This window comes from Rhinoderma darwinii, chromosome 10 (genome assembly GCF_050947455.1).
Source record: "Rhinoderma darwinii isolate aRhiDar2 chromosome 10, aRhiDar2.hap1, whole genome shotgun sequence".
In the NCBI taxonomy this organism is placed as follows: domain Eukaryota; kingdom Metazoa; phylum Chordata; class Amphibia; order Anura; family Rhinodermatidae; genus Rhinoderma; species Rhinoderma darwinii.
This window is the reverse complement of record NC_134696.1, coordinates 26,502,399-26,518,034: the sequence shown is the minus strand read 5'-3', so window position 1 is coordinate 26,518,034 and position 15,636 is coordinate 26,502,399. Positions and strand designations below refer to the sequence as shown.

The following is a 15,636-nucleotide window of genomic DNA, read 5'->3' as shown; positions in this document are numbered from 1 at the left end:
CTCTGCTTGCGCTTACTGACTTGTTACTTTCAGTACATGCCAAAAACACTCCAGGCAGAAACTTAATATACGGTGTACTGTCTAGTACAGGACCTGTGGGGGCAGTGCATGACACAAGGGTTCTGTCTTTGGGATTCTTTGAATCCCTGTGTCATGCTCCGCCCCCTTATGATCCATGTGCACGGCTGGCCGCGGACAGCCGTCCGCATTTACGAGCTGTGCTCCAATTAGAAAGTATGGTATGGGAGTACGGTTCGTAAAATAAAAAAATAGGACATGTCCTATTTTTTACGGAAGGTTTCTACGGCACAGACACGGTCCTATAAATATACATGTGTCAGTCGGCCATAGAAATGAATGGGTCCGTAATTAAGGTCCGTAATTCCGTAAATCGTGTTCATGGAGCCTTAGGCCTTGCAGTAGGCATAAAACAAGTGTATAATTTTTCAATATTTGAAGTATTAAAGGAACACTCTGCGCGAAATGGATACACGGAAAGGGGGTGGAGCATGACACAGGGAATAAAAAAAACTACCTGTGTCGTGCTACGTCCCTCTCACAACCGGCAGTAGGCATAAACACAGCGTATCAGCTCTAGCTGGAGGGCTGCAGGAACCACGCCCCTTTGACTAAGCCCCTCCCACTTTTTGCAACAGATGGCAGGGGGAAAAAAAAAGTCACAATTTTTACGCAAAAAAATCCAGTTTTTACTATTCTAAGACAGAAAATTGGCATAGATTGTTTAATCAATTCCCCGCACTGTGTTTATGCCTACTGCAGGGTCCGAGAGGGTGGAACATGACACAGGGAATCAAGGAACTCCAAAAGAGAAAAAACCCCAGGTCATGCTCCACCCACTCAGGCCCTACACAAAGCAGAACTACAGTGTAGCTGTAATGTCTGGAGTTGTCTTTTAAACACTTACTTCACATACAAACACACATTTACCACATGAGAACCTGTGCGTTACGACTGTGCAGAATTGCATCCTGGGAGAACTCCACAGCCTCTTAAAGAGGAGTCATTTATGTAGTAAAGTAAAAATTTTGCAACAGTTTTACTGGATTATTGTTGCTTCGGCTTCCTCAGTGCAATGATATATTTAATTAAAATGATTGTCAAAGTGTAACTAAACAACTTTTTTTAAAAACTTTTGACATCTCAAAAAAGTTTTTAAAAAGTTTAGTTCCCTTTTAAAAGTAATTTTTCAAACCACCAACATCCATCCAGATGTGTAACCTGAAGTGTGACCACCACATCCTGCACACACAACATCCGACACGCCCAGACTCTTGCCGGCATTATCAGCATGCCGCACCACCATGAGCCGCTTACCTTCTCTTTGTTCAGGGCCTCCTGGGCCTCCAGTTTATAGACTAAATAATCTGTACAGAAGAAACAAACAAAGTGAGATCACGCCGATTGAATTTAATGAAAGAACTGCAACAAAAACAAAAACGGGAGCCAAGAACATCACAACTGTCCAGATAGAACATGTACTACAAAGAGGCTTCAAGAAACGGGACCTCCTTGCTGTGCGATCTCTGTAATCCTATATGATCGGCAGATACAATAATTCACACATAGGTCAGAGATTACACTTATTGTGTTAAAATATATTGTTATATATTTTCTTCTAAAAATAGTGCCGTTCTTATCCACAGTCTGCGTGTGGTATTACAGTTCAGCTCGTTTTACTTAAATGGAGCTGTAATACTAAACACAACGCAGTCTCAGACAACACTTTTAAGCTGCCCATAGGTGTGAGATCTAAACTGGCCACCAGACACATGGACAGTCGTAAGAACATATTTTGGGGTGACCGCATTACATTTACAAAAATTTAAAAATCATCAGATGTAGATAGGGAAGGGGAAAACAAAACCATATACAGTCCATTCAGTCACAAATTGAATCTTTGTTCTGGCCTATAAAGAGCGGTCCTGACCAGGGGTCCTTTAGACAACCCATTTAATTCCTACAAATGCAGGTGTGGACGGAGGGGGGGGGGGGGGAGTAACGGAGAAGCTGTCAGACACCTCTACTGAATGTAAAACAAGAACAGACTGCCAAAAATAAAATTACAATTTTGATTTCAGCTCTGAAGCATCCAGAGTTGTAAATGCAGCTCTATGTTATATGCAGTCTGTAACTCAGGATCAGTACATGATAAGTTATGCAATGTGCAAGGGTAATTCTACATTTTAGGTTAATAAAATAACCCGGATAGAGCTGCTACTTTATACGAAGGGTACATTATAACCAAGTGCCTGCTGGGATATTTAAACGTAAGGAGATTTAATTTGTTTTGCTCATTTGAGCTACAACCTACAGAAATAGGAACAGAATAAGGGGGCACCAGAAGGAAAGGATTTCTACATGAAACACTATGGGCGAGGCACTTGAGAGAAAGCAAAGACAGAGTGGACATCCTGGATCTGCGGACTAAGGAGCAATGAAAACAAAATCACTGATGTGCTGCTACTTCCATAATATAAGATTTAGGCGAAGGCTACAGCGAGAAAAAAAGTCACAGTGAAAACCCCACTCCGCCCAGGAACACCCCAAAAGTGCATAGAAACACCAATTTTTATACAAATCTGCCTGTTCCACCTCCTTGTGGTCCTGTTCATGGGACAATCCACAAAAAACAAAAAAACAAACAAAAGACTGGACTTTTTCAAGATATGCCGAACATACGGTAACCCCTGTCCGCCATTTCCTGGCTGCTGCATGCTCCATTCAGATTAATGGAGGGGTTGTCGCGCTGGCTTGGCTCTTTTCGTAACTCTTATAGACACCAATGGAAAGGCGTAACTTGCCATAATGCAAAATCTGTAACAAGGGTCCCCCACCTACCATGTGCCATTTATACTACTGGTGACTTCTTATGTGGCAGAGGGGCCATTGGGCCCAGGTGCGACAGTTACCTTTGCAACCCCAATAGCTACTCCCCGGTCTGGTGCAGGGCTGAGGGGGCGGTGCATGACACAGGGATTCTTTCCATGTTCTTTGAATCTCTGTGTCATGCTCCGCCCCCTCACCAAGAACACCACAGTGCATAATAATTGCCCAGAGTAAACATTTAGAGGGGGCCAGACAGGGGAAACCACTTTTTTATACTATAGGTTATCTGCAACATGGCAGTAGTAAGAGACAGAGCCCCTGCTTCATAGAAGAATAGACCACCCCATACTATGAGGTCATTCGCTCTCCATCCAAAACCAAGAAAATATTTCGCTTTCTCCTGATCTTAGATATTGGCCATTATTCTGTCTCTCAATCTTCTGCTCTTAAGAACAACTCCTAAAAATCCATTACAACTAGACCGTCATTTTTTTATGTTCTGATTTATAGTGTTAAGAAAGGCCTAAATGTAAATTTCAGCTGCCTGTAGTCAACGTGACCAGCAGAACCAATGAGTCCATATCACGCCTGTGTAGAAGCGCACACAATTGAATTTGTGGGCCGCAGTCGTCATAGGACCTAACCCAAGTCCTATGTTACTATTGGCGATGGGGCGCTGACAAACTCCTGCCCATGCTACTGTCCCTTTAATGTATTTGTTACACAATAGCTATCAAAACGTTTGTGTTTATTTCACTTAGGCCCCATGAACACGACCGTAAAAAACCTCCGTTTTTGCGGACCGCAATTGCGGTCCGCAAAAACGGAGCCATTCACTTTCATTGAACACTGACACCTTCCCGTAGCACTACGGAAGGGTGTCCGTGCCGTGGAAATGTTCCGGGAATTATGGAACATGTCCGTTCTTTCGCATTTTGCGGGCCGTGCTCCCATTGTATGGGAGCACGGCCTGAAAATGCGGCTGTCAGTCAGCGGCCGGCCGTGCCCGCAATCGCAGGCCGTGATTGCGGGCACGGTCGTGTGCATGGGGCCTGAAAGTCTATGAACACCATTGAAATTATTTTTTTAAATAATAAAAATGTATCAGTTTTCTGCATTTTCCTAAATACTTTATTAAAAACTATTTTTACTTTTTATGATACAGCTGCTTTGTATCCTGCGTACAGAGCAGCTGTATCTAGACCTGAATGAGTCAGGTCATGGCACTGACAGGTTCAGTGACAGCGGGTTGACACGCAGGATCCACCTGTAATCGATCACATCTAAGCTATAAACTTAGATGTGATCGGTAACAGCTCGATCTCTGACACGCAGGTCCCGCTGACACTGAACCCGCCAGTGCTGCTGGCCTGACAGATACAGGTTTCAGCGCTAGATACAGCTGCTCTGTATACAGGATACAAAGCAGCTGTATCTCAAAAAGTAAAAATAATTTTTAATAAAAAGTATTTAGGAAGTTGCACAAAACAAAAACGGATACACATTTTTATTTAAAAATAAATAAATAAACATTTTAAAAAAAGGTGTTCATATCTTTTAATTTTCAGGTGTTACAATGTATTGCTGCAATATCTCTGCAGAAAACTGCATTGGTTGAGCTCCAGCATGTAGATATCTGCAGCGCCTAATAACTCGGTGTAGGTGCCGACCTGCTATAGGTAATTACTATATAGATCACAATGAATAAATGTCTTCACAGGCTGGTAAACCGGACAGGCACCTAAATTCTCATCATTATGTCCACTCTTGTTATAGGACCAAAAAGAAGTCCTAAACACGGAGCGTTATGCAGCATTACTGTAACGTAGGAGAAACATCTATGGGGTGGAAACTTCCACTGGAGAGAAGCAGCTTGTATTATCTTGAGAGAGGGGGTCACACATGGGGAACATATTGTGGTTGCCAGAAGATGAAACAAAACCTGCTGTTCTGCAGATGGTAAGAACATGGGATGATACCGACCTTCTTTTGTCTTCTTGTGTTCACTTTTCTCCTTCTGTAAAGAACGTTCCAGCCTTGACCGATGCTCGTACACCACTGGGATCAAAAACAAAAAAGAATGGTTAGATTGTGAGAAAATTACTATAGACCCCTCCAAACGCATGACCTACTATGCCAACCCTCCTACTATTCCAGGTAGGTGGGCAAGGAGCAATGGGTACTGTGCATCTTAGACATCAACTTTTTAGTGTGTTTTTTTGGTTACATAAATTAGTACAGTTGAAAAAAACACATGTCCATCAAGTTCAAGCAAGGGATGGGAAGAAGGAAGGGATGAAACAAAATTTCTACACATTGACATAGGAGCTAATATTTTTTTGTTCTAAGAAATCGAAGCCTTTTTTGCAGCATCTCCTGTCCCTGCTGTGACGGCTCCTGCGGTGACTATTCCATAGATTCACAGTTCTCACAGTAAAGAAGGCTTGTCGCCTCTGCAGGTTGAACCTTTTTTTCTCCAGACGGAGGGAGTGCCCCCTTGTTTTTTGAGGGGGTTTTACATTGAACAGGATTTCACCATATTTTTTGTATGTGCCATTAATATATTTATATAAGTTAATCATGTCCCCCCTTAGTCGTCTCTTTTCAAGGCTAAATATGATTATTTTAATCTTTCCTCATAACTTAGATTCTCCATGCCCCTTATTAGCTTCGTTGCTCTTCTTTGTATTTTTCATCCTTTCTATGAACTGGAGCCCAGAACTGAACTGCATGTTCTAGATGAGGCCTCACTAATGCTTTGTAAAGTGGCAATATTACATCCCTGTTCCGCGAGTCCATGCCTCTTTTAATACACGACAATATCCTGCTGGCCTTTGAAGCAGATGATTGACATTGTGCTGTTATTTAGTTTATGATCTACAAGTACACCCATCTCCTTCTCAACAAGCGACTCCCCCAGTGTAGCTCCCCCTAGGACATATGATGCATGCAGGTTGTTGGTACCCAGATGCATAACTTTACATTTATCCAAATTGAACCTCATTTGCCAAGTGGATGCCCAAACACTTAATGTGTCCAAATCAGCTGGTAATTTACGAACATCTTCCACAGACTGAACCATACTACATAGCTCGGTGTCATCTGCAAAAATAGAAATAGTGCTATTAATCCCATCCTCTATATCATTAATAAATAAGTTGAATAATAGTGGTCCCAGCACTGAACCCTGGGGTACACCACTTATAACCGGGGACCATTCAGAGTAGGAATCATTGACCACAACTCTCTGGATACGGTCCTTGAGCCAATTCTCAATCCAATTACAAACTATACTTACTAAACCTATAGTCCTTAATTTACCCATTAGGCGTCTATGGGGGACAGTGTCAAATGCCTTTGAAAAGTCCAAAAACACTATATCCACAGCGGCCCCTCTGTCTAGGCTTCTGCTCACCTCTTCATAAAAACAAATCAGGTTGGTCTGTCCTTCGTAAAACCGTGCTGGCTGTCACTTGTAATACTATTTTGTGTCACATAATTCTGTATATAGTCCCTCAATAGCCCCTCAAACATTTTCCCCACAATGGTTGTTACGCTTACTGGTCTATAATTACCCGGGGAAGACCTAGAGCCCTTTTTGAAAATAGGCACCACATTTGCCCTGCGCCAGTCCCTTGGCACTATACCAGTCACTAGAGAATCTCTGAATATTATGAAGAGGGGGACAGAAATAACTGGACTAAGCTCTTTAAGAACTCTAGGGTGTAACCAATCTGGTCCCGGGGCCTTGTCCACATTTATTTCATTTAACTTGGACCAGATCACCTAAAGCAAAGAATTGTAGATCCAGACTTTATGCTCTTCTCTTGAAGCATTTAAAGATTTATATGAACGCAGCTGGAGGATTACTGAATTCAAGGAGGTTGGAGAAGTCATCAGCTGTGATCACAATGTAATGAAAGATTGGGGTTCTCTCTTCCATACTGCTATCTATGTCCAATATGTGGTGAATACTGATCACTAAAACATAGTGGCATCAGTAATAGAAAAATTCTGCACCCCTTCAGCTCAGCATTCTTTGGGGGTTGGGGGGTGCTGCATGATCAAGTATGGACTAGAATGGCTTGGCTATGTGTCCTCCAAAATCAGTACGGGCTCAGCGCTTTCCTAGCACCACTTTATTCTACTCATCGACACAGGCCCCAGTAATCCAACCTCCACTGATTGATAGAATATACCATCAATGTCGAGTGGGAAAACCACTTTAAAAGGAGAGGACTTATCACCTCTTCTGACACATCTACTTTAGTAAATACTGTTCCCCATGAAATAATTCTGGAACATATTTTCTTATAGCTCTGCATTGGGCCACTACTCGGTTATTCCTCCTAGAAATGCATGAATTATTAACAAGCTTTTCACTTGCTAAAGGGGCGTGTCTCTATACAGTCTCACTCGGTCAGCACTGATTGGACAGTGTCAGTCTGTGTAGGGACACACCCACAACTGGTAACACCTAGTTAATGAATTAATACATTTCTAGGAGGAATAACAGAGGAACGTCAGAGTAGAGTTCTAAGAAAAGATGCTTCAGATGCTCCAGTACGTAAAACTTTATGGGGAATGAAATTATTTAATAAATGAGACATGTCCGGATAGGTGACAGGTCCTATTTAAAGGCAACATATCACCTTTTTTTATGCGATTTTATTTTAGGTATGGGGATGTCATCTTGCTCTTTAGCTCTAAACAACAGCTATGAAGATTTTCTATACAGCAGACACCTACTGATGGGAAAATCAAAACAGAATGCAACAAAATTAATCCATGGAAGAGTGTAGTGGGCATGCTCTGTGACATACACTGGTTACTGTGAAGAGAGAAGGAGGAGGTGACCGGTCTCCAACACCTACTGTCAATGATGTGATCCTGTGTTATCTGCCTTATAAAATAGCGGTTATGATGCATTGTAAACCCTTGGCGCTGGCTCTAAAAGGACGGCCGGTTTCAGGAAGCGATATACCTCGAATGACTATAAAAGAATATTTAAATACTTCACACAAGAGAAATAAGGAGGTGATTTTCAGATTATATTCGAGGATAAACATGAGGCAGTGATGTTTGGTCTAAAAACAGACATCACGGACATCTTGGAAAAAGTTAAAATGTTTGACGTGCGTAGTCACGGATCATATGATAATAGTTCTACCCAGCAATGTCTGATGGGAATGGCGAAACGCACTGTGAAAATCAAAACCACATGACTACAATTCCAGGAATGATAAGTTACCGTTTTTCAAAATAACAGGGAATTACCAGCTAAAAGCCTGCGATGTAAGAAGAATGCGCCAAAGAGAAGCTATTCACGTCCTGTGGATAGGTCAGTGGATGTTGGACCATTATTTTTTCGACTATAATTTTTTTCAGTGAATGTAATTTTCGGTGTAATGATGGCACCGGCATATTTTGGGACGGGATCAGAGGATTATGCCAAAAAAGCTTTTAAAAAGCTTCTATTCATACCAGCAAGCGACATAGAAAGCAATAGTCCGATAATGAAAAGGAAACATGAAGCTCCAACTTTGACACCACTTTAATATATCTGTAAACTGCAGTAGAGCAATTCACTAATATTTATTTGTCTCGAATGTCCCTTTACTAGAAGAAGCAATTTGTTAAGGGTCAGTTCACACTGAGTTTTTTTGGCACAGATTTTGACGCAGGAACCACATCAGAATCAGCGCCACATTGATTTTAATGTGGGGGTGGCATAGGAGTTTTTCTTCCAGGGCAGCTTTTGGCCGCTCACGGGGGGAAAAAAAAAGCAGCAAGTTCTTTCTGGTCGTGGTTTCTGCCTCTGGCCTCCCATTGAAATCAATGGGAGGCAGGAAAAAAAGACCACGGCGACTGAGCGTTTTTTTGCCCACAATCCTTGCATTAGATACAATGGTGGAGGCCAAAAAAAAGTGGGGGGGGGGAGGCACAGGCAGTTCAAAATCTGCCTCAATTCCTGAAGGCAAATTATTTTTTTTCTGCCTGCAAAATATACAGTGTGAACAGGGCCTAATAAAAGGAAAGCGGAGGATAAAAAAAAAAATCCTGTGGCTGTTATTCTGGCGTCTATTTATAGCACCTGTAATCTGCGAATGGATAGATCTCAGATCCACAGGGGAGAACACACATATACTCCTAATTTCCAGTCTATCATGGGAGAGAGATGGGCGGGTATATGGTGGCTTAATTTAATGATATGCCATTCAGGAATCTGGGAAAGCTGCGTTACAGCCCCTTTGAGAGCTGTAATGGCTGCGATAGTGATGGTTACCCATCCTTGCCAAATAACGTCTGAAATGAATCAACTAGGTAGAAGAGAACTACTCCAGTGGGACATAGAGCGTCGGCTCATAACATCACATGCCAAACATTTGGGTTGAAGACGAAGACTATCTAATACATGTTCACTCACTCGACTACCTGACCTTGTAGGAGAGAGAGTTGGTGAAAGCCTCCCTTGATCTGTTCCTCCATTGTTCCTCCTGTCCTTTACTTGTTTGCTAAAGTTGTGGAGAATGACCGTCCTTGTTCAGGTCCCATCCACCTATCCTCCCTATAAGAGCCGCGTAGGCTGCCGCTATGGGTCGTACACCCCTGTACTCAAGGGCCTAAAATTTATAGTTGATCACTTGAGGGAAACTCTTTATATAGCAATAATGGTAATAGCTGGTACAAGTTGTATTATATGGATGGCACGTGGGCCCATGCAAAAATAAAATGGCAAGAAAGACCACACTTCATGAAGTATCAGCTCTGAAGGTCTATAGGAGAAGGGTGGGGGGGGGGGGGGGGAGTTTTACTAAAGCGAAATGCTCCAGAATTCTGCCTAAATTTGCATTAAATTCTGGCATACTTTCCTCATGCTACATTTATTATGTGTTTTAGACACTTTTTGCGCCTCCCTAGACAAATTGTGAGAAGTCTAGAAACGGAGGTGTGACTGCGAAAAGGGGAATGGCTTAATTGCGTTAAAATTTTGGTGCAAAATCTTATTCTATAGTAAACCAACCAAGAGGTGGTAGAAGGAAGAGAAAAGGGATGAGCAAGCTTCGACACTCCAGCTGTTGTGAAACTACAATTCCCAGCATGCCGGAACAGCCTTCAGCTGGAATAAGAGAGCCTTTGGCTGTCAGGGCATGCTGGGAATTGTAATTTCTCAACACTTCCAGTGCCGAAGGTCGCCGACCCCGGATGTGCCAAATTTATCATACACTGTGATAAATTTGGCGCAACTCCTGCTTGCCTGGTCTAGTTTTAAAGCTGTAATTCTAATAAATCTGCCCAGTAACTTTTTCCAGAGGAATTCTCAAAATAGCAGGAGTCTCTCCAAAAGTTCAAACAACGTAATCCCTTTTTGAATACAGTCACACATGTCCAGCATCGGGATCACTTCCGCTACAGCCTCTGTAATAAGAATTTTATTTATTTCTGTTACTTATATAGCGCCAACATATTACGCAGCGCTGTACAGAGGTCCTTACTTACTGCCCCCATTGGGGCTCACAATCTAAATTCCCTATTGGTATGTTTTTTGGGGTGTGGGAGGAAACCGGAGAACCCAGAGGAAACCCACGCAAACACAGGGAGCACATACAAACTCCATGCAGATGTTGTCCTTGGTTGGATTTGAACCCAGGACCGCAGCTTCCACATAGATAAATGCTTTTCTTAATGCCTTGAAACACTTATCCTGCATTGGGCTACTTAAAGGACCACACACTGGATTCATAAAGAAGCATTATGATATTGGTTAACCTATTATCGACAGGTGTTAAATAATTGTTATTTAATTATAGCAAACGGATAAAATTAAAATGTTAGAATACCTCAAACTCTGACCGGTCTGCTACAATGGTGGACTGCACTGTGAACATCAACCACTCTTTACCAATCAGAACCACAACTTTCCTTCTCATCACTGAAAAAGCAGATGACTAATGCTTGATATGGGGGAGGGGAGTGATGACTAGCACTGATCGAGGGTTCATTTACAGGCAGCTGTATGATTACACAGTTTTTCAGCCTCGTACTGGGTGATTGACACTGTGCTCTTACTTCCTGCTGGGAGAGGGGCAGAGAGAGCTGCTTCATTCACATTCTGGACAAAGAACTGTTCATATGGCTGCTGTAGAGACCATGCGCTGTGAAATCTGCTTCTTTACAAAAGAGGGGCTCCAAAATTGGGTAACTGGAATAAAAACGCAATCCGCTAGAACTACAAGCTTCATCACACTCCTACTTCAGTAGAACACACCACAAGCCTCATTACACAACAATCTGATAATAAAATCCTCACCTCCGGACTAGAAAGATTGAAACATTTTCAGCTTCCAAATCTTAACGTTGTAATTAATAAAACCGTCATATCTTCCCCTCTGGAAGAAAACGATTACATTGCATAATCTAATCTGTCGCGTGTATTCATAACACATAGAATTTGCACAGCTCATTTATAGAGAACTAACCACGATCAGATCAGGATCCAACTAAATGGTGGGTGGTGGTTAACCCCTTCACGGCTGGGGTCTTTTGAGCCTTGATGATCAAACTATCTAGGTTTTTTATTATTATTATTTTTTATTTGTTGGTTGCCCAATTGTATTTTTATTCAACTACCCCCCCCCCCATGACATTGAGTGACACTTATTTCTTTAGCTTCAAAGAACCACCAATGACTGCTGTCTTATGCTTGCTTTGGTGGGTTTACAACTACGGTCGTCTTTTTATGGCAGGCACTACAGCTATAATTGGATTACCCAAATTTCTTCCTACATTCTTCTGTTCTCAGTTTAGAGCAAATCGTTGATAGTTTCAACTCCCTCGGAGTCGAGGCCTTTCCACAATTAAAGAAAACCTCTGGCATGGAGTCAACGTCTACTCCACCAGTGCCATTGCGGTCTGCTACTTACCTTATATTCTTCACTTCAACTTCCCCTGCAAAACGCATGGGGCAGAGGTGATGGTGATGCACTCCAGTGGTTTCTACAAGAACGTGTAGATATTCTGTAGTCACCTCTCGGGCCTGGGCCCGTTTCATTCTAATGCCGAGCAAGACCAGAGTTTGCAGAAATTATTCACTTATTCTGAAGGACTAACAAATAACTGCAATGGGAAATTTATGGGAGCTGTACTAGAAGTAAACAAGTAGTCCAAGTGTCGTTTAGAGAAACTAAAAAACCCAAAACTTTAAAAGTCACAAGTAGAGAGAATCCCGGTGTCATGCTCCGCCCCTTCAGATCCTGCACTAGACATAACAGTAACATTTCTGCCTAGAGTGTTCCTTTAAACTCAAATAATATCATTAGTATTCTTCAAGACAAATCAGTCACCCGACTATGCTGCCCTATATAAAAGGAAGCATATTATGGGGACAGGTCCGTTCTCCTATTTGCCAAAACACCACAAAAAATAAACATTGTGCCATTTGGATAATATGAGTGGTCAAAGAATACACCGGACTCTATGAGTCCGGTGTATTCATGATGGGAGCACTTCCCCCGTCTCTCCGTCTTCATGACTGCTGAGTCTCTGGGTATACAGCAGCCCATCAGTCACTGCGAGGAAGAGGCGAGGCGAACGCTACCCTCATGAATACACCGGAAAATTCTTTGATAACTCCAATTAGCTGAAAGGCACAATTTTTTTTTGGCTAGGAGAGCAGACCTGTCCCCATAATATGCTCCCCTTACCTAGGGCAGTATAGAAAAGAAGGGAGGAAACCTCCAGCTCACCAGTTCTGCGTCCTGCACTCAAACCTCGCTCGGATCTCCGCGACGGCCCAAGGTATGATCCAGCGTGGTTTGATAAAAAGGAATCAATGTTCCTACTTTTATTAACATAGAAAATTAAATTGTAAAAAGGAGCGCAGTAATGAGGTGGTGTCAGTATGGCAAATGCCAAAAGCCTACGCGTTTCGAACACTATCTGTGTTCTTATTCATGGCAGATGTTAGGGCAGTATAGTCTGATGACAGCTTCGCTTTCATTTGATAGCACCAAATACTAGGGCTGGGCAATTAATAGAGAAATAATTGAAATTCAGCGCAATTAATAAGCGACGTCATCTTGCGAATTTTCCCCGGTTTAAAATGTATCTGCATCTTCAGGACGCAGATCAAGTTGAATCCGATGGTACAGCAGTAATGTCCCTGCTCTGCCATTTACTATGTATCACTTCACGTGAGGCAGTGACGTCATCGCGTCTGTCTGGTCTGTGCAGCTCAGCGCAGAGGGATCTCCTCCACTAGTCATTGGAACGGGGTTAGGTAGAATATATATTATTATTTTTATCAGGCATTATTGGGGGAAATATACAGCGTGGGGGCAGCTATGGAGGGCATTATACGCCATTGAATTATTATTATTTATCCCCTGCTGTATACTACTGTATAAAATATACCCCGACACTGCCCCACCACACAGTATATTACCCCCATGTGCTCCCCACAGTATAATGTCTCATAGCTGCCCCACACATTACAATGCCCCCAAAACTGCGCCCAGACAGTATAATGCCACCATAACTGCCCTCCACACAGTATAATGCCCCTATAGCTGCCCTCCACACAGTATAAAGTCCCCCATAACTGTGCCCAATAGTGCCTGATAAAAATAACAATAGAATATACTCACCTAACCCCGTTCCAATGACGAGTGGAGGAGATCCCTCTGTTCCTCTGGTCTGTGCAGTTCGGCGCAGACAGGCGCGATGACGTCACTGCTTTACTTCCAGCGATACATTGTGAATGGTAGAGCAGGGACATTAAAGGTCCCCCTTCTCTACCATTAGATTCAACTGTATCTGCGTCCTGAAGATGCAGATACAGTGTAAACCAGGAAGAAATATCGCTAAAACCGAAATTCGCAGTAGGACGTCGATTAATTGCCCAGCCCCACTCCGAACATTCAAAAAACGTCCTAAAATTACTTATGTACTAGAAAGACCGTGAGAATAGATACTGGTGCACCCAACGCCACACACCTGAACACAATATAGGGAAAAAAAAAAGACAAAATATTGTGTAATTGTGCTCTCAAACTTAGTTCACAAAATATAAAAGACTTCGGTTGAATAAATGTTCATACATAAAAAAAAAAGGAAAAATTATCTAAAAAAAATACCAGGGAGGTACAATACACAAGATATGGGGGTCATTGGGTAGTTCACACGCTAAACAAAAAAACGGCCATAAAATACGGAGCTATTTTCAAGGCAAAACAGCCTCTGATTTTCAGCCGTTTAATTAAGAATCAAGCGTTTTTTGCGCCCGTATTTTGCAGCAGTTTTTCTATTGACACAATAAAAAAACGTCTCAAGAAGTAACATGCCCTTCTTTATACCGGGTGTTTTTTTACGCGCTGTTTTTTCAAACGGCCGCATAAAAAAAACGCCCCATTGGAGCGAAACGCCATTTTTCCCATTGAAATCAATGGGCAGATGTTTGGAGGCGTTCAGCTTCTGTATTTTCAGCCGTTTTTCGGGGCGTTTGAACATAGCCTTAATGCCTTTTTGTGTATGTAAATGTGCTCAAAAAATGTTTTTAGATTTTGTGAACGAAGCTCGAGCGCACAATTGTCCTTTTTCACACACCCTCTTTTTCTCTTGTTGCTACATAAAAATACTCCTGTACTACAACGTCTTACAATTTTTGGGCATACGCCGTGGACCGTTCCATGACCGTAAAGACACAGGTCTATAACCCAGATCCTTAGTGAACTTTTCGAGGGGTTATGTACTGCACCCCAGAATGATGGGGTCCCTAATTCTTCCGCTCGACTCATAGTAATAGAAGTAACAGACATAGGGATTGGAGTTTTCCTGGAGTCAATTTCAAAGTGTGGCTCACAGTGCAAACACTCTGCCCGTATGGACTGGATCCGATAAGATCTCCTGCCAGCTGTCTCTTACAAGAGATCTGGTGTATGACAAGCGGCTGCCAAAACAGGCTGGGAAAGGTTGGAAAAAAAAAAAGACACGGGTCCAATAATTTTAACCTATGTAACATTCACCTACAGTAAATACCTAACGCTTCGTAGCGATCATCAGAACGGTTGCTTAGACAAGCAAATAAAATACATCCATTACTGGAAAAAGCAGAAGTGGCAACCAATATGGCTCGTATTACAGCTTCCACACGGGTTGTCACACAGATTTCCCCAGGCTTCTTAAAATAAGTTGTACAAAAGGGTCCGGTTTTTTGGTTTTTTTTGGCCAGAAACAGCGCCACCCTTGCCCATAGGCTAGGTCTGGTATTGCAGCTATATATACACACACACTGACATTTTTTTTCCGCTTCTTACCGAACGCAATTTGCTTTTGAAATATAATCTCACTGCACGTTTGAGCATATATTTATAACTTCGGAGCTCTGCATTTAGCAGAACAACATATAATCTCAATTTTAATGATGTCGGCATTTCAGAATAACCATGTGCATTCCAAATTTAAATACAGCGGGCCTCACGTATGAAAGTGTTGGTTTAGAGATGTAAGCAAGGGCAGAGAAAATATATCCATAAAGAAATCAAGCAATGACGTGAGACAAGGTTTTTTTTTTTATCTTAAAAGGGACAGGAGTTGCTTTTTTATACCACTGTGACTCTGTACTGGGGTATTCCAAGAATCTACATTAATCACCTATCCACAGCATAGGAGATAAAGGTCTGCCTACTGGAAGCCCTCCACTAATTGCAAAAAGCGGGGTCCCAAACACCCAGTTTCTCCTCATTGCGACATTGAATGGAGCAGCGGTCGAGCATGCGTTCTACTGCTCCA

The 15,636-nt window shown here is 42.3% G+C and overlaps 1 protein-coding gene across 3 annotated transcripts in view; it reads right to left on the bottom strand.

Moving 5' to 3' along the window:
* The window catches only part of LOC142661899 (uncharacterized), a 92,987-nt gene that overhangs the window by 49,830 nt on the left and 27,521 nt on the right, over positions 1-15,636 (bottom strand). For 2 of the 3 annotated variants that reach the window (XM_075839602.1, XM_075839600.1), the window contains exons 2-3: positions 4,831-4,905; positions 1,336-1,385 (exon numbers count right to left, since the gene is read on the bottom strand). In XM_075839602.1, the coding sequence (XP_075695717.1) occupies positions 1,336-1,385; positions 4,831-4,905 (125 nt within the window). The remainder of the gene's footprint in view (positions 1-1,335; positions 1,386-4,830; positions 4,906-15,636) is intronic. The other variant, XM_075839601.1, reaches the window with a different exon arrangement.